At 43.3% G+C, this 20588-nt stretch overlaps 1 protein-coding gene across 1 annotated transcript in view; it reads left to right on the top strand.

The window, feature by feature from the left end:
• Nucleotides 1-299: 299 nt before the first annotated feature.
• The window catches only part of LOC140498942 (uncharacterized), a 29679-nt gene continuing 9390 nt past the window's right edge, over nt 300-20588 (top strand). The window contains 2 exon segments of the mRNA XM_072599746.1: nt 300-436; nt 16899-16989. Coding sequence (XP_072455847.1) covers nt 16954-16989 — 36 coding nt within the window. The 5' untranslated portion in view covers nt 300-436; nt 16899-16953.

The raw sequence follows: 20588 nt of genomic DNA, 5'->3' as shown, positions 1-20588 counted from the left end.
AGGGTAACGACTCTGAGAGTGAAGGGGCACGCAGGGAGAGGGCACATTCCAGGCCAAGGGGACGAGGGGGCTGGAGGAACTCCCGGGGACCGGCGGGAAACACGCGTGGGGGGCGCTCGAGGCCTCCGTCTCGCCCTTTCGTCCCGGCGGCGGGTGGATGGGGACGGATTGTCCCGGGGATACCTCGGGGGCTCCCTGTCTAAAGCCCAGGCCATGGGGCTCCCTGGAGCATGCGCACGAGCCGCCTCGGGCCTCCGCACTGGGTTTCCCAGAAGCCCTCGCGGCCCCGGCGGCGGGAGGGAGCGCGGCCCACGCGGGACTTCCTTTCGCTCCATTCTTTCCTTCTAGCGCCCTTAGAGTGTGTCTCCAATCCGCCCAAGCCTAGGCTCAGCGCCGCCTCCGAAGCCGGGCAGCGGAGACCCCGCCTCTGAGAAAGGTAGCGCCGGGGGAGCGGGCGGACGGTGGGGCTGCGGGGAGGGAGCGGGGTCTCGGGCGCCATGTACCCCGGCCAGCTTCCTTTTCGCTGGGCCAGTCCTCTGCGGGAAGCCGGCCCAGCTGCTTCTGCGCACGCTCTCTTCCGAGGCCCCAGCCAGGCTGCTCCTGCGCACGCGCAGCACACATCTGGGAGCCTGGGGGCGGACTGCTTCTGCTCATAACCTCCTGGGGAGCCAAACCCTGTAGCTTCTGCGCATGCGATCCAGGGTGCTCAGACCGGCGGGTTGCCACGCCTTATCCCCCAGTTAATGTGCTTATTGGTGCCTGAGGGGGCGGGGCTAGGACTGAGATCCAATCAAAGGCGCCGCCCCTCCCCCGGGTTCTCCCTCTCTTGTAGCTTTCCTCCTCCCATTCTCCCTGGCCCCTCCCTTCAGGGCTGCCCTGCCCATCTTTTGCCGGCTTGCCTTGGTACTGGGGTTACGTGCAGTTCCTATAAGTCGTCCTCAAAGAACGGAGGCCCTCCAGCAGTCAGTCAACAAACCCTAATTCTACAGGGTTGGGGTGGGGAGGGGGAGAGACAAAGGCCAAAGGCTAGTCAGCCCCTGCCTTGGAGGAGCCTACCCTCCACTTAGGGTGCTTTGACAACACCTGAACTCGCTTGTAGGAGAGGGGGACATAAGAAAACGCCTCTGGTAGGACAGGGTACGGCCTTTTAGGAGTTAAAGATCCTAAGAGTCAAAGGTGAGGAGGGACAGCCTGCCAGGTGTGGGTGAGCGCCTCGGCAAAAGTCTGGTGATGGGAGAGAGAATGCAGCAAGTAAGCCAGTTCGGCTTCAGATAAGCCGGAGCCCTCTTGTGAAAGGCATTAAATCTAGACTGGAAGAGCTTCTGTCTATGGTTCCAGGGCCACATGGAGCCACTGAAGCTCGTGGAATGGAGCATTGGCAGCATCAATCAGTCCCAAGAATTTGTAAAGCCTTTACTATATGCCAAGTGTTGTGCTGAACCTGGTACTCCACGTAGAAGTTCTGCTCTCAAGAAGCTTTTAGTCTAATGAAGAAACCAAAACGTAAAGTAGAGCTGAAAAGGAGAAGGTGATCCTTGTAGGAAAGATAGTTCAGCACAACCTGGAGAGGGATGGCGGCATCTTTTGGCTGAGCCTCCTTAAATTGTCTGGTACTCCACGTAGAAGCTCTGCCCTCAAGGAGCTCACTTTTATTTTAAAGTTTTTATTGCTATTTTCTATTTCTTACATCACCAGAGTATGTCATGTACCACTCCCAGAGAGCCATCCCATATGACAGACAAGAATTGTTAGAGAGAAAAAACCCTTCCCAACTGACTGATAACAGTGAAAAACTGAAAACATTCAGCGTGTGATGCTGGGGACCTCCTGCCTTCACAGTCTTGCTTGAGCTTTATCATTTTGTTATGTTGACTTCTGGTTTGGGTTTTGGTGTTTTCTTTTGGGTGTGTTGTCCTTCTTTCCATTTACATTGTTGCAGTTAGTGTATACATTGTTTCCTTGGCTCTGCCGACTTCACTCTGCATCATTTCATATGTGTCTTTCTACGCTTCTTTGTATCATCACACATCCTTTCTTGTAGCACAGTAGTATTCTGTTACATTTCATGTACCACAGTTTGTTTAGCCATTCCACAATTGTGGGACATCAACTTTATTTCCAATTTTTAGCTATTAAAAAGTGCTGCCATAAATATTTTGGAATATATAAGGACTTTCTTCTTGGCTTTTTTGGGGTATAAGCCCAGCAATAAGTTCCTGGTTCAAAGGGTGTGGGCATTTTAGTCCCTTTATTTGCATAATTCCAAATTACTTTCCAAAATGGTTATACCAGGGGTGGGGAACCTGCAAACTTATGGCCACATGTGGCCTTCTAGTTCCTTAAGTGTGGCCTTTTGACTGAATTCAAATGTTTTCAGATCAAATTTTGTCCTTGTTCTACTTGAGGACCTAGAACACATGTGGCCTGGAGGCCACAGGTTCCCTACCCCTGGGTTATACCGTTTCATAGCTCCACCAACAATGTATTGTGCTTATCATTCCACAACCCTTATAACACTGACTACAGCTATTTTGAAAAACCTTTTTTTTTTTTTGGCCAGTTTGCAGGGTGTTAAATGTAATCTTCGGGTTGTTTAGATTTTCTTTCTTATTGTTAGTGATTTGTAGCATTTTTCATGTGGTTGTGAATACTTTGTAATTCTTTCTTTGAGAACTGTTTGTTTATATCCTTTGGGGAATGTCTATTGGTTTTACATATATTTATTGTTTATATGTCTTAGATGCCAAACTCTTATCAGAGAAATTTGATACAAAGATTTTTTTTTTCTCATTCAACCACTTCCCTTTTTATCCCATGTGCATTAATTTTGTCTATGCAGAAACTTTTTAGTTTCATGTAGTCAAAATTATTTATTTTATCTTTTCTAATTGCCTCTTTCTCTTGTTTGGTTAAGAATGCTACTTCTACCCATAGCTGTGAGAGATATATGATCTGCTGTTAATCTAATTTTTTTGTAGTATAATCTTTAATGTTCAGGTCACAGGTCCATCTGGAACAGGGGTGGGGAAACTATGTCTTCAAAGCCATAAATTCCCCACATCCTTGATCTAGAATGTGTTGTGGAATGTGATATTGATCGGTTGTTGTCCTTTGTTCTTTTTTTTTTTTTTTTTTTATTAATTTTTTTATTTTTTTAATGTTTAACAATCACTGCCATACAATTGCGATTTTATCCCTCCCCACCCACCCCCCACTACCTCCCTCCCTCTCCACGACTGCATACAATTCTGTATAGATTCTACATATACTTTCCTATTGAGTATATTTTCACTATAGTCATGCTATGTAGTCAGACTAAGATAAATGAAAGAATCCGTACAACAAATCAGAACATGATACACAAACAGATACACATACACAAACATGATCTGCTACATTATGTGAGTGACTTCCATATTTCTCTCTCTGAGTGTGGAAGGCATTTTGCCTTGAGGTCCACCATTGGGATTTTTTTTTTTTTTCAGAAGTTCTTGTGTTATTACAAAAATCTAAGTCTACCAGAAAAAACTCTCACACACTGTGGTTGTTGCTGTGCATAAAGTTCTCCTGGTTCTGCTCCTTTCACTCAGCATCAGGTCATATAAGTCTTTCCAGGCCTCTCTGAAGTCTTCTTGTTCATCATTTCTTATGGCACAATAGTACTCCATTACATTCATATACCATAATTTATTCAGCCATTCCCCAATTGATGGACATCCCCTTGACTTCCAGTTTTTGGCAACTACATAGAGTGCTGCTATAAATATTTTTGTACATGTGGGACCCTTTCCCATTTTTATGATCTCTTGGGGATATAGTCCTAGTAGCGATATTGCTGGGTCAAAGGGTATGCACATTTTTGTAGCCCTTTGGGCATAGTTCCAAATTGCTCTCCAGAATGGTTGGATGCGCTCACAGCTCCACCAACAATGAATTAGTGTTCCAACTCTCCCACATCCTCTCCAGCATTTATCATTTTCTTGTTCTGTCATGTTTGCCAATCTTATAGGTGTGATGTGGTACCTCAGAGTTGTTTTGATTTGCATCTCTCTAACCAATAGTGATTTAGAGCATTTTTTCATATGATTATAGATAGCTTTAATTTCTTCCTCTGAAAATTGCCTGTTCATATCCTTTGACCATTTATCAATTGGGGAATGACTTGTATGATTATACATTTGGGTCAGTTCTCTATATATTCTAGAAATGAGGCCTTTATCCCCGAGCTTAGCTGTAAAAATTTTTTCCCAATTTACTACATCCCTCCGGATTTTGGTTGCATTGGGTTTGGTTGTGCAAAAACTTCTCAGTTTAATGTACTCAAAGTTATCCATTTTGCATTTCATAATGCATTCTATCTCTCCTTTAGTAAAGAATTCTTCCCTTCTCCATAGATCTGATAAATACACTATTCCTTGCTTCTCCAGTTTGTTCATGGTATCAATCTTTTTTTTTTTTTTTTTTTTTTATTAATTTTTTTATTTTTTTTAATGTTTAACAATCACTGCCATACAATTGCGATTTTATCCCTCCCCACCCACCCCCCACTACCTCCCTCCCTCCCCACGACTGCATACAATTCTGTATAGATTCTACATATACTTTCCTATTGAGTATATTTTCACTATCGTCATGCTATGTAGTCAGACTAAGATAAATGAAAGAATCCGTATAACAAATCAGAACATGATACACAAACAGATACACATACACAAACATGATCTGCTACATTATGTGAGTGACTTCCATATTTCTCTCTCTGAGTGTGGAAGGCTTTTTGCCTTGAGGTCCACCATTGGGATTTTTTTTTTTTTTTTCAGAAGTTCTTGTGTTATTACAAAAATCTAAGTCTACCAGAAAAAACTCTCACACACTGTGGTTGTTGCTGTGCATAAAGTTCTCCTGGTTCTGCTCCTTTCACTCAGCATCAGGTCATATAAGTCCTTCCAGGCCTCTCTGAAGTCTTCTTGTTCATCATTTCTTATGGCACAATAGTACTCCATTACATTCATATACCATAATTTATTCAGCCATTCCCCAATTGATGGACATCCCCTTGACTTCCAGTTTTTGGCAACTACATAGAGTGCTGCTATAAATATTTTTGTACATGTGGGACCCTTTCCCATTTTTATGATCTCTTGGGGATATAGTCCTAGTAGCGATATTGCTGGGTCAAAGGGTATGCACATTTTTGTAGCCCTTTGGGCATAGTTCCAAATTGCTCTCCAGAATGGTTGGATGCGCTCACAGCTCCACCAACAATGAATTAGTGTTCCAACTCTCCCACATCCTCTCCAGCATTTATCATTTTCTTGTTCTGTCATGTTTGCCAATCTTATAGGTGTGATGTGGTACCTCAGAGTTGTTTTGATTTGCATCTCTCTAACCAACAGTGATTTAGAGCATTTTTTCATATGATTATAGATAGCTTTAATTTCTTCCTCTGAAAATTGCCTGTTCATATCCTTTGACCATTTATCAATTGGGGAATGACTTGTATGATTATACATTTGGGTCAGTTCTCTATATATTCTAGAAATGAGGCCTTTATCCCCGAGCTTAGCTGTAAAAATTTTTTCCCAATTTACTACATCCCTCCGGATTTTGGTTGCATTGGGTTTGGTTGTGCAAAAACTTCTCAGTTTAATGTACTCAAAGTTATCCATTTTGCATTTCATAATGCATTCTATCTCTTCTTTAGTAAAGAATTCTTCCCTTCTCCATAGATCTGATAAATACACTATTCCTTGCTTCTCCAGTTTATTCATGGTATCAGTCTTTATACCTAAATCATGTACCCATTTGGACTTTATTCTTGTGTACGGTGTCAGGTATGGGTCTATGCCTAATTTCCGCCACACTGTTATCCAGTTTTCCCAGCAATTTTTGTCAAACAATGAGTTCTTATCCCAGAAGCTGGGGTCCTTGGGTTTATCAAACAGAAGGTTGCTATATTCCTTGCCTACTGCATCTTGAGTGCCAAGTCTATTCCACTTGTCTACCTCTCTGTTTCTTAGCCAATACCAAGTGGTTTTGATAATTGCTGCTTTATAGTACAGTTTAAGGTCTGGTAGCGCTAGGCCACCTTCCCAAGCATTTCTTTTCATTAGTCCCTTTGATATTCTGGACCTTTTGTTTTTCCAAATGAATTTTGATATTATTTTATCCAGCTCTAGAAAGTAATTGTCTGATAGTTTAATTGGTATGGCACTAAATAAGTATATTAATTTGGGTAGAATTGTCATTTTTATTATATTAGCACGGCCTACCCATGAGCAACTAATGTTTTTCCACTTACTTAAATCTGAGTTTATTTGTGCAAAAAGTGTCTTGTAATTGTGTTCATATAGTCCCTGGGTTTGTTTTGGCAGGTAGACTCCTAAGTATTTTATACTGTCTACCCTAACTTTAAATGGGATTTCTCTTTCTATCTCTTGCTGTTGAACTTTGTTGCTAATATATAGGAATGCAGAGGATTTGTGTGGGTTTATTTTGTACCCTGCAACTTTGCCAAAGTTGTTTATTAATTCAAGTAATTTTTTACTTGAATCTCTGGGATTCTCTAGGTAAATCATCATATCATCTGCAAAGAGTGATAACTTAGTTTCTTCTTTGGCTATTCTAATTCCTTGAATATCTTTATCTTGTCTAATTGCTACAGCTAACATTTCTAGTACCATATTGAATAATAGTGGTGATAATGGACAACCTTGTTTCACCCCTGATCTTATTGGGAATGCATCTAGCTTATCCCCATTGCATATAATGCTTGCTGAAGGTTTTAGATAGATACTGCTTATTATTTTATGGAAAGTTCCCTTTATTCCTACGTTCTCCAATGTTTTTAGTAGGAATGGATGTTGTATTTTGTCAAAAGCTTTTTCTGCATCTATTGAGATAATCATGTGGTTTTTGTTAGCTTTGTTGTTGATGTGGTCGATAATGCTAATAGTTTTCCTAATATTGAACCAGCCCTGTAGTCCTGGTATGAATCCTACCTGATCATAATGTATTAATCTCGTGATAAGATGCTGTATTCGTTTTGCTAAAATCTTATTTAAAATTTTTGCATCTATATTCATTAGGGAAATTGGTCTATAATTTTCTTTCTCTGTTTTGTCTCTTCCTGGTTTGGGTATCAAAACCATATTTGTATCATAGAAAGATGTCCTTTGTTCTTGAAGAGCACCAAAATGACACATCTATGATAAAATCAAGTTTCATTGTGTCCGACTGTGGCTGATCAGACCAGTATGAGCTCGGAATGCTCTACCACAGGTCAGGCTCAAATAGCCTGCGTAAACAGGGTAGATACTCTAAATTTGTGCATCCTGCATTTTATTTGAGCTGTTTCAATGTCATGCTGAGCAGTTCTGTGCCATTGTCTCCCCTGTCTCAATCAGTTCCAAAGGTCTTGAGAGAAATCTTGAGAATGTCCTTGTATCACTCTTCTGACCACCATGTGATCACTTGTCTGGTGGAATTTTCCATAAAATAGTCTTTTTGGCAAGCCTACATTTTGCTTTCAAACAGTGTGGCCAGCCCATTGGAGTTGTGCTGTCTGAAGCAGAATTTGAATGCTTGGCAGTTTAGTTCAAGAAAGGACTTCAGTGTCTGGTACCTTATCCTGCCAGGTGATCTTCAGAATCTTCCTAAGACAGTTCAAATGGAAGTGATTCAATTTCCTGGCATGACGCTGGTAGACTGTCCATGTTTCACAGGCATACAACTATGACGTCAGCCCAATGGCTCTTGTAGACCTTCAGTTTGGTAGCCAGTCTAATACCTCTTTTCTCCCATACTTTTCTTTGGAGCCTCCCAAACACTGAGCTAGCTCTGGCAATGTGTGCATCAACCTCATTATCACTGTGTACAACCCTGGAAAGTACACTACCAAGGTAAGTGAACTCATCCACAACATTCAGAACTTATACATTTTCTGTGCTATGGTTCCACATATGGATGGTGTGGTGGTGGCTGATGGAGCACCTGTGTTTTTTATTAGGCCAAAATTAGCACAAGAGCAGAGAATTGATCCATATTCTGCTGCATCTCAGCTTCAGAGGCTGCACTGAGTGCACAGTCATCTGCAGACAGAAAATCATGCACCAACCCTCCCTCCACTTTGGTCTTGGCTTGTAGCCTGTTCACATTATCTTCTATTTTTTAAAACTTTTGGTTTTGTTTACTAACTGCATGGTCTATCTCATAGTCTTTCATTTACCTGAACTCAATTCTCTCTTTCAATGAATTATTTTGTTCAGTGACCTTTTGAACCTTCTCCTCCATTTGGCTAGTTTTCTTTTTAAAACCTCCTTCTCCTCATTGGTTTTTTGGACCTCTTTTTCCAATTGAGTTAGCTTCTTTTTAAAGCTGTTATTTTCCTCAGCACTTTTTTGGTTCTCCTTTAGTAAGCTGCTAACTTGTTTTTTTAAGATCTTCTATTGCCTGAGCCCAATTTAAGTTCCCTTTGGAGGCCCTGGAGGCAGAGGCCTTGACTTCCTCTGACAGTATGCCTTGTTCTTCCTCATCTGAAAGGATGGGGGGAGACATCTGTTCCCCAAGAAAGTAACCTTCTATGGCCTTATTTTTTCCCCCTTTTTTGGGCATTTTCCCAGCTAGGTACTTGACTTCTGAGTTTCCTCTCCACAACCACCTCACCTCCAGTTCTGACAAGCCAGCACTGGGGCCTGAGATTCAGATGAGCTGCTCCAAACCCTCAAGGGTTTTAGGAGAGGGCAGGGCTGCTATTCAGTGTGAGATTAAGATCAGCTGCTCAAGTGGGGGCAGGGCCACCACACAGGGCTCAGTTCCCTCAGAGGGTTTACAATGAGACCTTCAACAATGGATGCAGGCTACTGCCTGCTTTGGGAGCCCCCATCTGCTGCTGCCTCTACTGCTGCCACCTGAGGAAGTCCGAGTTATGGGAATACCCTGCTCTCTTCTTGGCCAGCTGAAAAGACCCTCTCACTGACCTTTGGTGCCTGTGGGTTGAAGGATCTGTGCTGCTGCTGGAGATTCTGTCCCTGAAGCCTGCTCGGATCTGCTCCTTTCAGTGCTGCATGGCCAAGGCAGGGTTGGGCTCTGCTCTGTGTCTGGTGTGACAGACCTTTCCCATTGGTCTTTCAGGTCACTCTGGGCTAGAAATCTTCTCCACTCCATTGTTCTGTGGCTTCTGCTGCTCTAGAATTTGTTGAGAGTTCTTCTTTACAGGTATTTTATGGACTGTGGGGTAAGAGCTAGTGTATGTGCATCTTTCTACTCCATCATCTTGGCTCTGCCAATTGTAGCCTTTCAAATTGAAGAACTTACCATCAGTACGGTAGTTGACCTTGATGCCGTGTTCATCCTCATTGAAAGCATTTGACAACATGGCTGAAGTCATCATGCTAAAAAGCATGGGAACAAGCACACAGTCCTGTTTCACTCCATTGGTGATTGGGAAGGCACCAGTGCTTTGTCCATTATCCAGAACCCAGGCAAACATGCCATCAGGAAATTGACATACAATATTGATGAACTTCTCTGGGCAACCAAATTTTGACATAATTGTCCATAAGCCCTCATGACTAACAGTGTCAAAGGCCTTGGTCAGATCTAGAAATATTGTGTACCGACCTCTGTGCTGCTCCTGGCACTTCTCCTGGAGTTGTCAGGCAGAAAACACCACACTGACTGTTCCTTGGCTCTTTCTGGAGCCACACTGGCTCTCTGATAGATGCCCATCTTCAGGTGAAGGATCAGCCTATCAAGGAGGACTCTAGCAAGAATCTTTCCAGCAATGACTAAGACAGAGATCCCCCTGTGATTGTCACAGGACAATCTATTCCCTTTACCTTTATAGAGAGGGACAATGGAGGAGGCCTTCTTTGAACTCCTTGGGGATAAAACCTCCTCTTGCCATATAACCTGAAAAATTTCAGTGAGCTGTGGAGCCCCTGCCTTATAAATCTCAGCTGGAATAAAATCAGCACCAGGCACTTTGCCGCAGGAGAGGAGCCTAATGGCATTCAAAACCTCTTTTTCAATTAGAGCTTAAGCTAGAGAGGGATTGAGTGGCCTCAGCATTGATTGATCATAGTCTGTTGCGAACACTGTGGAAGTATTCAGCCCATCTCTCTAGGATCATATTCTTACCACTCATCACTGTGGTTCTGTCAGCACTGAGTAGTTGAGAGGGTCTTTGGTCCATAAATAGCCTTCAGGGCTATAAGGTTTATAAGGTTTTGCTCTAATCCTAATTTCTGCCATATTGCTTTCCAGTTTTCCTAGCAGTTTTTATCAAATAGGGATTTTTTCCCCTAGGTAATTTATGTTTTCTACTTTTTCAAATACTTGTTTATTGAGTTCTGCTGTTTCTGAGTGCCCCTTGTTTCAATGATCAATCTCTACTTTTTAGTCAATATTAGATGGTTTGGATTACTGCTGCTTTATAATATAGTTTAAGGTGTGAAAGTGATATTCCCTGTTCTTTCCTACTTCTTTTCATTATTTCTCTTAATATTATCTTTTCATTTTCTATACAGTGTCCTCTTAGTAATTTTGCCCTTGCCTAGTCGTGAGCATTGAGTATTCCTCCAGTTATTTTAAATTGTCCTTTGTTTCTTTAAGGAATACTGTGTAGATGAGTGTATCAAGTTTTTTGTGTGCTTTGAAAGATCGATCCCCAGAAATTTTATGTTATTTGTAGCCATTCATAATGGGATTTCCCTTTCCGTTATTGGTTTTTGTTTTATTATTATTAATTATAAATGTGGTGTTTTTGAGGATTTGTTTTGACGCCTGCAACTTTGCTGAAACTATTGTGTCAATTAGTATCTTTGCTGTTTCCCTAGGACTTTTCATCATATAATCAGCAGAAATAGTTTTATTACCTCTTATCTCTGTTTAATTTCTTTCTCTCGTCTTTTGCTGTTGCTCGCGTTTCCAGAACTATATCAAGTAATGGTGGGGAGAGTGGGCATTCATATTTATTGGAAAAAGTTCTAGTGTATCCCTACTGCGTATGATGCTGTTTGTTTTTTCTGATCAGAATTAGAATTTCCTTTAGAAACCTCACTGTGAGCTGTGGTCTAGAGCCACAGTACCACTGGAAACACGTGTTCTACATCTTCCCAAACATGCGATCCTTACTAATATGATCATAGTCTTAAATTTCAGGGGATCACGTGACTGCCTGGCCCTGGCCCAGTACCGGGCCATCCAGTCTGGTGCAGAGTGACAGTCCCTATAAGACATTCCACATTTACTCTCAACTGAACAGCTGTAACCAGTATCAGGCTAATCATTCTGGAAGAAACTGGGAGAGATGGGGTAGTTTAAGACAGGTCCTTACATCTAACCCTGTAGTTACAGTGATAAAAACTGGGAGGGAGATCTGAGAAAAAGGGAGAGGAAGAGGAAGGCCACAGCCCTGCCTTATAGGCCAAATGCCTCAGTGAAGATCCAGGAGTAAGGTCATCTCCCTGTTCCCCAGTGTTCCAGTGCCAACAGCAAAGCCAGCTGCCAGCCCCCCCAGGCCTGCCCCCACTGAGGGCTTCCCACATTAGGGAGTTGGCAGTGAGAACAGCCACCACCAGACCATAGATGGCAATAATACCAACAGTAATGATTGACTTCATGATCATCTCAGGTTGAGTAAGCATGGCTCCAGTGCCAGTGCCACATTTTGCTGTGCCATAAACCACACCAAGAACACTGAGGACCATGGTGGCCAAGGAAACCATGATAGCAAAGGACACATACTTGGGACTCTGAACGTGTCTGTGCAAGGTTATTTAGCTGGGCAGCAGCCAGGGATTCACTGCCCTGGCAGGTGGGATGGTGTGAACTCAAGAGGCTTACTTCTGGTTTTATATAGATACATTTTATGAGATATAGTTTTAAAAGGTCCCTCTCTGTTTCTATTTTGTAGGGTTTTTTGTTTTTTTTTTTTTAGCAAAAAAGAATGTTGTAGTTTATCAGAGGCTTTCCCTCCATTTATGGAGATGATTGTGTGGTTTGGGGTATTTTTGTTTTTAGTGTGATTAATCATGTTGATTTCCTGATTTTGTCATTCTTTTCAGAACTTAGTTTTGTTTTTCATTTCTGTTGCAATGTTGTTTCCAACCTATCAATGTCCCCTCTAATTTTTGTTATTTCCTCTTTTGTGCTTATTTTCAGTTTGTTTACTTGTTGGTTTTCTAATTTTAAGAAGTGCATGTTCAGTTAATTAATCCTTTTCTTCTATTTTGTTGATGTACTTTTGTAAGGATATGATTTTCCCCCTGAGGACGGCTTTAGCTGCATCTCAGAATTTTGGTGTGTGGTTTCATCATTATCGTTTTCTTTTCCATGTTATTGCTTCTATGGTTTGTCCTTTGACCTGCTCTTTTACAGTTCTGTTGTGGTCTCCATTTGAGTCTGTATCTTTAGTTTGTGACCTATCAGCTACTTTCTGTTTTCATGTTGTTATGGTCTGTAAAGAGCGTGTTAACTTATTTTACCTATTTACATTTGTTTACAATATCTCTGCACCCTCATATGTTGTTAGTTTTTGGAAAAGCCAAGAAATATGTATATTCCTTTGTTGTGTCATTTAGAATACACCAAAAATCTTTAACTCTGCTTTTGCCAGCAGTTTATTCAATTTCATATTTTCCCTTTTATCTGTCTGTTGGATTTATTCAAAACTGAGAGAGGGATTTTGAAGTCTCCCATTACTATTGTTACTGTCTGTGTTCTGAAGCTTGTGTAATGTTTCCTTTATGAGTTGGGGATGCTAAGTCATTTTGAGCATGCAAATTTATTACTGATATTGGTTTGTTGTCTGTGGTTTCTTTCCTTATAATATAGTTTCTTTGTTTATACTTTGTAAATTTTTCAAACGTTTGCATTTGCTTTGTCAGATAGCAGGATTGCAGTTTCTATTTTTTTGGATTCATTTGATACATAATTAATTTTTTTCTATCCCCTCGGTTTTATTTTCTGTACATCTTTGTTTTTTAAATGTGTTTCTTTTAAGCAACAGATTGTGTATGGTTTTGGTTTCTCATTGAATCTGCACTCTTTTAAAATTTAATTAATTTTATTATTTATTTTTATTTTCATGATATATTATTTGGTTATATAATGATATATTTATTTTATCTTTTGTTTTATAGAATTATTTAATCCATTCACATTTAAAATTATAAGAGATTTATATTTTCCTTCTTCTGTCTCTAATATTGAGGGTTTTTCTAATTGATTTCCCTCCCTCTTCTTCTGTGAAAACAGTATTACGTTCCTCTGGTTACTTTGCTTTAATCTTTATTAAAAGATGGTCCTGTTCCCATGGGCTCTTGTTCTCTCACCCCTGCTCTCCTCTTCTAATTTGTTGCCCTTTTTCCTTTGAGCTTTTGTTTATTAGTTCTTTTTTCACCTTCCTGTTTCTATCTGGTTGCATACTTCTTCCTTCCTACCTTTTTTCCTCTCAGTTAAATAGATTCCCCCTTTCCTCTCCTCCCTTTCCACTAGTCTTATTCATTCATTTTTAGAATTTCTTTTTTGTGTGTGCCTCTATCCAAAAATGATGTTTCCCCCTCTTTTTATGATCCGTCTTCTCTTTCTGTCTGTTTTTGACTCATGACCTCTTTAGTTCTGTGATCGCTCTCTTTTCTTTGTATTCTTCATGTAATCAAAGCTTCCAAGGTTTCCATTCTTGTCTCTCTTCTCTAGTGCTTCCTGCCACTGCCTCCTGGGGTTTGCCCCTGCATCTCCCTTGTCCATTGTTCCTCACTTGTTAAAGAACAAAGCCAATTATTGCCAGTGTCAGAGAAGACACTGCCCCCCGGTAAGCAGGCACCACTGATCTATATCTTCCCTGGTTACCTTTTTTGGTTTTTTTGTGTATGCCTCAAAATATCCAGAATGTTCTGCCTTTCCTCGAATGTACTCATCCACCTCTCCCATAGGCCTTTTATGCTTTTTTCCATCTTCATACCCAAAACTGAGTTCGCTAGCCTCCTCCTCTCATCTCAGGCCTCTCCCTTTACTCACTTCCACATTTCTGTTCAGGGCATTACCATCTTTTCAGCTGGGACCTCAAAGCTGTCCTTGATTCTTCCGTCTCCCACAGGCCATATCCCGTCACTTACCAAAGCCCTTCTCATTTTACTTCCCAGTACAGCATCACGAAGTCACAGAATGAGAGTTAAAAAGGACCTTCCTGGCCAGTTAACCCTACCCATGCATGAAATAAATCTCGACTATAACAAACCTGACCAGCAGCCTTCGGGATTGGGGGGGGTGGGGGGTGGTGCCTGTGTGTGTGTGTGAGCATGGGAGTGTGTGTGTGTGTGTGTGTGTGTGTGTGTGTGTGTGTGAATAGACTAGGGCCGGTCAGTGAATAAGCATTTACTTACTGTGTGTTACACACTGCACTAAGCACAGGGAATGCAGAGAAGGGTATGAAGACAACCCCTGCCCTTGAGGAACTTAGGGTCTAATGGAGAAACAACGCCCAAACAACCACACACAGGAGAGATCAGAGCTGGTCACCCGAAGGAAGGCTTCCCCTAGAAGGTGGCAGCCAGTCACCAGACCTCACCTTCTTCTCTTCTGATGCCTTCACCCTCCTGGCTGGTCACCTCTAGCTTGTCGCCATCTCATTGGTGTTGTTCTTAAACCCGCATCAAGTGTGATCTCAGTCTGAACACGGAGGGAGCCCACGGTGGCATTGGCTTTGTAACTGCCACGTCAAGTTGCTGACCCATATTGAGCTTGTAATCCCCTAAAACCTCCAGATCTTCTTCCGAGTGAATGCTCTAAGCACGTCCGCTCCAGCTCTGTCAGTGAGGTTGAGCTCTATTAAACTTCATTGTTTTTGATTCAACCCAGTGCCCTAGCCTGTAGAGGTCCTTTTGGATCATGACTCCTCCTTCCAGCAGGGTGCCATGAGAATTCAGTTGGCATCAGCGATGCTCTTCGTCCAAGCCACCGATAAAACAGTGTTAAACAGCACAAGACACAACACAGATTCCTGGGGCCCTCGCTGGAGACTCCTGCCATGTTGACATCGAACTCTTTGACTCTGGCTGTCCGACCAGCTCTGAATACTTCGAGTTTTATTTTTATCTTCTTCCTATGACTTCACAAGAGCAGAATAACATACTTCACCAAAAGCATGGCTAAAAATCCAGGTGAACGACGTCTGCAACATTCCCTTCATCTGCTCATTTAGAAATCCTGTTACGGAAGTCAGTGAGGCTCCTCCAGCATGGTGGGCGCTGTAATCCCTGATCCCCTTCCAGACTGGGGACTCTTCCTGTTGTTTGTGGCCTGCATCTCCCAAACAGTCCATTTTCAAAGCCTCAGATCCTCCTCAGAACCATTCAGAGGATGACGAGGGACACCGGTCACACTGAAATACACGGATCCAGATGTAAAAAGGACAAATCCGTGGATTTGTGAAGAGTCTTCTCCAATGATCTTTTCCACCACTTTCCCGGGACTCCTAGTCAAACTTCCTAGCCTGTACTTTACCGACTCTGCTCTTTCTTTGAACCTTGAGATATTTTCTTCTCTGGCCTGGCGGTCCTTGGTCTCTTAGATGTTGTGGCATTAGCTCCATTGTCTCTTCTGGGAGTTCTTTCAGGACCTGAGGATCTGGGCCAGGCCTGTGGGAGGAGTGAAGAGGGGGCAGGTCTCACACTGTCTCCCTCAAGCCATTTTTGTTGTAACAAGATTCGTGCTTGCTTTGCCAAGGAAACAGGAAGCAATAAGAACTGAGCAGCTTGACCTTCATTCTTGGGGTTGATTTATCCTATCTGCCCCAAGCAGAAATCCTGTCCTTGGATTCAGATTCTAGTTTATCCAAAATAATTAAAATGACTACTGAGAAGGCAGCCTCTGAACCAGGAAGACCTGGGTTTAAGTCCTACCTTTGATCATTTCCCTCAGTGCTCTAGTTAACTCTCTAAAACCCTAAATTTCAAAGAAGGTGCCTACCCCTGTTGGCAGAGAATGTCTTCATCTGGGAATTCCCTTTTCCACTGAGATGAGAGGTATAGTGGGTGCCATGTTTCCTCTTCATCAGAACTGTTTCCCTTGCATCTCTTGGATCACTTGTCTTCTCTCTTTATATGAGTACTATGCTAGCTCAAGTGCTCATCGTGGCTCCTGGGGAGCAGTGAGATACCTTTCATGTTTCCAAGTTCTTCCCTCTCAAATCCGTCCTCTACACAGCTGCCACAGAGATCCAGGTCCAAAGTCCAGGGGAAGCACCTCCTCAGTCTGCTCAGAAGCTTGCAGAGGTTCCCAGGTCCTACAGGACCAAATGGAGAGGACTCCTCTTGATATCAATGCCTGCCCACTCCGCCCAGTTCAGCTCCAGTCTTCCTTTCCAGATTCATTTCCCATGACTCTCCTCACCTGCTCGGTATCCCAGCCAAGCTGGAGCAGGAAACTGTTTCTTGCCCTTGATGATCCACATCCTCGCTGCATGCATTTCTCTCGGGTCCCCTCAGCCCCCATGCCTGGAAGGCTTTCATGCCCACCTCCACCCCTGGTGATCCTCGACATCCTTCAGGCCTCATCGCAGCCACATCTTCCATGAAGTCTGCTCCTCCCTCTAGTTTTTAGCACTTTCTCCATCTGTTAAGCATCTTCTTTGTTCCTCACTGTACACGTTGTGTTCCCTCAGTAGAATGTAAGCTCTGGGAGGACAGGGACTGCTCTATTCCTGTTCCTGGATTCCTCAGTGGACAGTAGGATGGTGCCTGGCACTTAGTAGGTGCTTCATTTGTGTTGATGGAATGGAATGGAATGGTTGGATCCTGTAATCATCTCTAACTAGGAAGAGTATTAGGATTTCCAGGCTTTGACTCTAAACACGGCAGGACCAGTCCCTCTAATGTTTGCTTTTTGTTCCCCAGGGCTCACCGCTGAGGATTCCCAGTTTCCCCAGAGGTGAAAGCGTTGAGCCAAGCCATGGCCCTTGTCCTTCTCCCTCCTGTGGCTCACCAGGTAAGTGGGAGTAGTTTTTGTTTTTTCTGAAATAAATACCTTAGGTCTCCACTTGGGAATGTTTTCTTCCCATATCTTCTGACCCAAGAAAGTGGGCCCATGAGGAATCAGGCCAAGGTGATGCCTTAGAGATCTTGTGTCTAGGCCCCTCTTTTTATAGAGAAGACTGAGGCCCAGGAAGGGGAAATGACTCAGTCATCCAGGGTCACACAGGTTGTAAGCAGCTGAGCCAGCACCTGTGGCCCTTTCCTCTACACTGTGATGCTTTCCTGGGAAGTGTTTCCTCATTGCCTGCTTCCCCCGCCTTCCCCTCTCCATCCTTTGTCAAGGGATTCAGTTCCACTCTATGGTCCAGACCGAGCTGGCTGTTGAGAGGGCTGTCACAGATGCTGAATGATGATAGGAAATACTTATATCCTACTTGAAGGTTTAAAATCTGATTCACAGAAGCACGCTGACAATTGAAAAAATAATATCCCCATTTTATAGATGAAGAAACTGAATGTCAGAGGGGAGATGTTCCTTGTCTAGGAGTGTCCCAGTGGTAAGTGTTGGAGCCAGGACTCCAAAGGGGAGAAGAAGCTACAGGTTTCTCTCTGCCCCCGGTCTCTTCCCCTCCCACTGTAAGACCAAAAGAAATCAGGAGCAACCAGGGAGCATTTGTAAGTCGTGCGATATTCTGTGGTGTTTAGTTGTTACTTCTGAGGAGATCCTGTATGGCATCAATGCTCCAAGCGTTTAGAAAAAGATTTTGTTTGTGTGTGTGTGTACGTACACAAACATATAAAATGTACAAAACACATACATGCGGGTATATATCTATAAAGATGAACATGTACACACACACACACACGTGTGTGTTAGTGATAATTCCTAGTTTGTGTGCAGCTGTGAGGATATATACTATTCGTGTGCCCTTGATGTCTGTAGAATATGAAACTGCCATGTAGGAATGGCTAGCAAAAGCTCATTGGACTTAGTCTGGCCTTGCGTACTGGTGACAAAAACGCAAACAGGAGCGTCTGTCATGTCATAGAAATAATACCTAACCTTGAAAGTGACTGATCTAGAGTGAAAGGGGAAGAGGAGTAGTTACAGCCTGGAGCACTTGACCCTGTATGACCTCACTAATCTTTCATCAGTGATAGCCATTAGGATGAGAAATAACTGTATGATGTACAATTAAGAACGTAGTCGGGGTAAAGAACCTGTGTGTAACCAAACTATGAGGTGGCCCCAGGGAAATTCCTGTCTTTGTTCTCCTTAGAAGTGTGACTAAATCATTGTGAAGCATGTATCTTAAGTATGTGACCCTAATAATCATACCTATATATGAATCTATATTAAAATGATAAAGTAAAAAAGTCCTGTTAAGGGCTGATTGAAGCTTCACAGGGTTAATTGAGACATCATGGAAAATACAAAGTTAGGACATCGTGACTTACAACATGCAGTCTTGCATGAATCAGCTTCTCCAGGACTTTGTTATATCATCCGTGAATAAAGAGCCCTATAAATAACTGAATTCTGTATCTCGAGACCATAGGCCCCACCTTTTTTCTCCTAATAAAGGTTGGTTTCTTTGCCCAGAGGCTTCCCAGCTGTAGCTAGGAATTCATATTTAGAATGTGCTGAGTGGCATGCTCCATGTTTCTAATTATAACCAAGTCAAATGAATGACTTGGAGGTGTAGAAGTGAAGTGGGTGACTCAGGTTCATTGGAACAGTGACAGTCTCAGGGTGAGCTCTGGCTGAGCAGAGGCAGCTCTGTGACAGTGAATGGGTGGCATCTTCCTCCTTCTTTCATTTCCTGCCTTTGCCCTCTGACTGCCCCTAGGCTGACTAGACACCAAAGGGCATCCAGGGAGGAAGAGCTGCTTTTCCTCCCATTGAGATGAACTGAGACACAGTGTGTCCAGTCCTGGTCAGATGGAGGACCATCCACCCTTGCCCTCTGGCTACCGTGCCAGTACACCCGCCAGGCCCCAGGGCCTTGCCGTCGGCCTCCAGGGCCTTGCCATCCGCCCTGTAGCTGACCTCTCCTCCTTTGGAGCGTGTGCTCCTCGAGAGTGGGATCTGCTGGGCCCTTTCTTGGTGCGTCCCTGGCACGTGGTGCATGCTGAGTGTTTCATAAACACTTTGTCATCCCCCCATCCATCCAGGCATTCTTGGGGCTGAACGTGAGCAGTATGATTTCGGAGCATTCCGTTTTCGTTGTTTGTTATTGTTGTTTCAGTTTGTACTGTTGCAGTCATTACTTGGGTTGTTTCTGTCGCTGTGATCACCTGTCGTGTCCTGGTTCTGCTTCCCTCCCTCTGCACCAGTTCACGTCTTCCTTTGTTCTTCCATAAAATTGGGATCTTTGTCTGGTGACCAGTGAGTGGACATCAGTCTTTCAGGCAGCCCTGGCTTGGTGCTTTCACTGCCAGCTGTTGCCCTCTCTCTTTCCTCCCTTTCTCAACCAAACTCCTTTAAAAAGCTGTCAGTACTCAGTGCCTGTGCTCACTCTCCTTTACTCTTCTGACCTCATCATTCAACTGAAAATGTCACTCCAAACTTACTGGTGAGCTCTTAATTTATAGATTGAATGGCCTTGTCTGAACTTTCCTCCTGGATCCTCCTCTACAGCCCTTGATACCGTTCATCACTTTTCCTCCTGGATGGTCTCTCTGCTCTCACTAGGTTCTCCTCTTTCCTGACTATTCCTTCTCAGTCTTCTTTGCTGGGTTTTCATCCATGTTACCTCCACCAGCCTTGGGTGGCCCCACAGGGCTCTGTCCTGGGCCCTGTTCTCTTTCTCTCTCACATTTCACTGGGTGATCTCATCCCCTCCGTGGATTCAGTTATTTCTATGCTGATAAGTCTCTGTGCCATAGTTTCTGTTCTGAGTCTAGACCGACATGACTGTTACACAGGTGATTTCAGACTGTGGGTTCTGTAGCCATCTGAAACTCAGCATGTCCAAAACAGAATTCATTATTTTTCTTCCCACACCTTGCCCCCTTCCAGATTCCCCTGTGACTGTTGAGGGGACCACCATTTTCTCAGTCACCTGGGCTCAAAACCTTGATGATGTTTCCAACTCCTCTCATTCTCATTCTACATATCCAGTCCCTTGCCAAGACTTGTCTTTTCTACCTGCACATGTCCCCCTTATCCCTCCTTTTCTCTATCTCCTAGCCAGCTCTCATCATCTCTCCTGGGCTTGCGCTGGCCTCCTGATTGGTTTTCCCTTCTCCAGTCTCTTTCCATTGCAGTGTCGCCTCCACTCTGCCACCAAAGTGACTTTCCTAAGGCTTGTGTCTGGCTGCATTAGCCTTCTGTTCACTAAAGTCCAGTGGTTTCCAGTTATCTTAGAATGCAATCTGAAATCCTTCATTGGGCATTTAAAGCTCTTCACACCTGGCACCTTCTTCTTGTACCTGCCTACCCTCTCAGCCTTCCACAGCCCAGCTCCACTACTCAGTTTGCTTCTTCTCACTCATACCTCCACTTCCCATCTCTGAGTCTTTGCACAGACTGTCCCCCATGTTTGGCACATTCTTTTCCCTTCCTTCTGTTCCTTAGAATCCCTGGATTCCTTCAAGAGCCAGCTCCAA

This window comes from Notamacropus eugenii, chromosome 4 (assembly GCF_028372415.1).
Source record: "Notamacropus eugenii isolate mMacEug1 chromosome 4, mMacEug1.pri_v2, whole genome shotgun sequence".
NCBI classification, from domain to species: domain Eukaryota; kingdom Metazoa; phylum Chordata; class Mammalia; order Diprotodontia; family Macropodidae; genus Notamacropus; species Notamacropus eugenii.
This window is presented reverse-complemented; position numbering and strand designations above follow the sequence as displayed.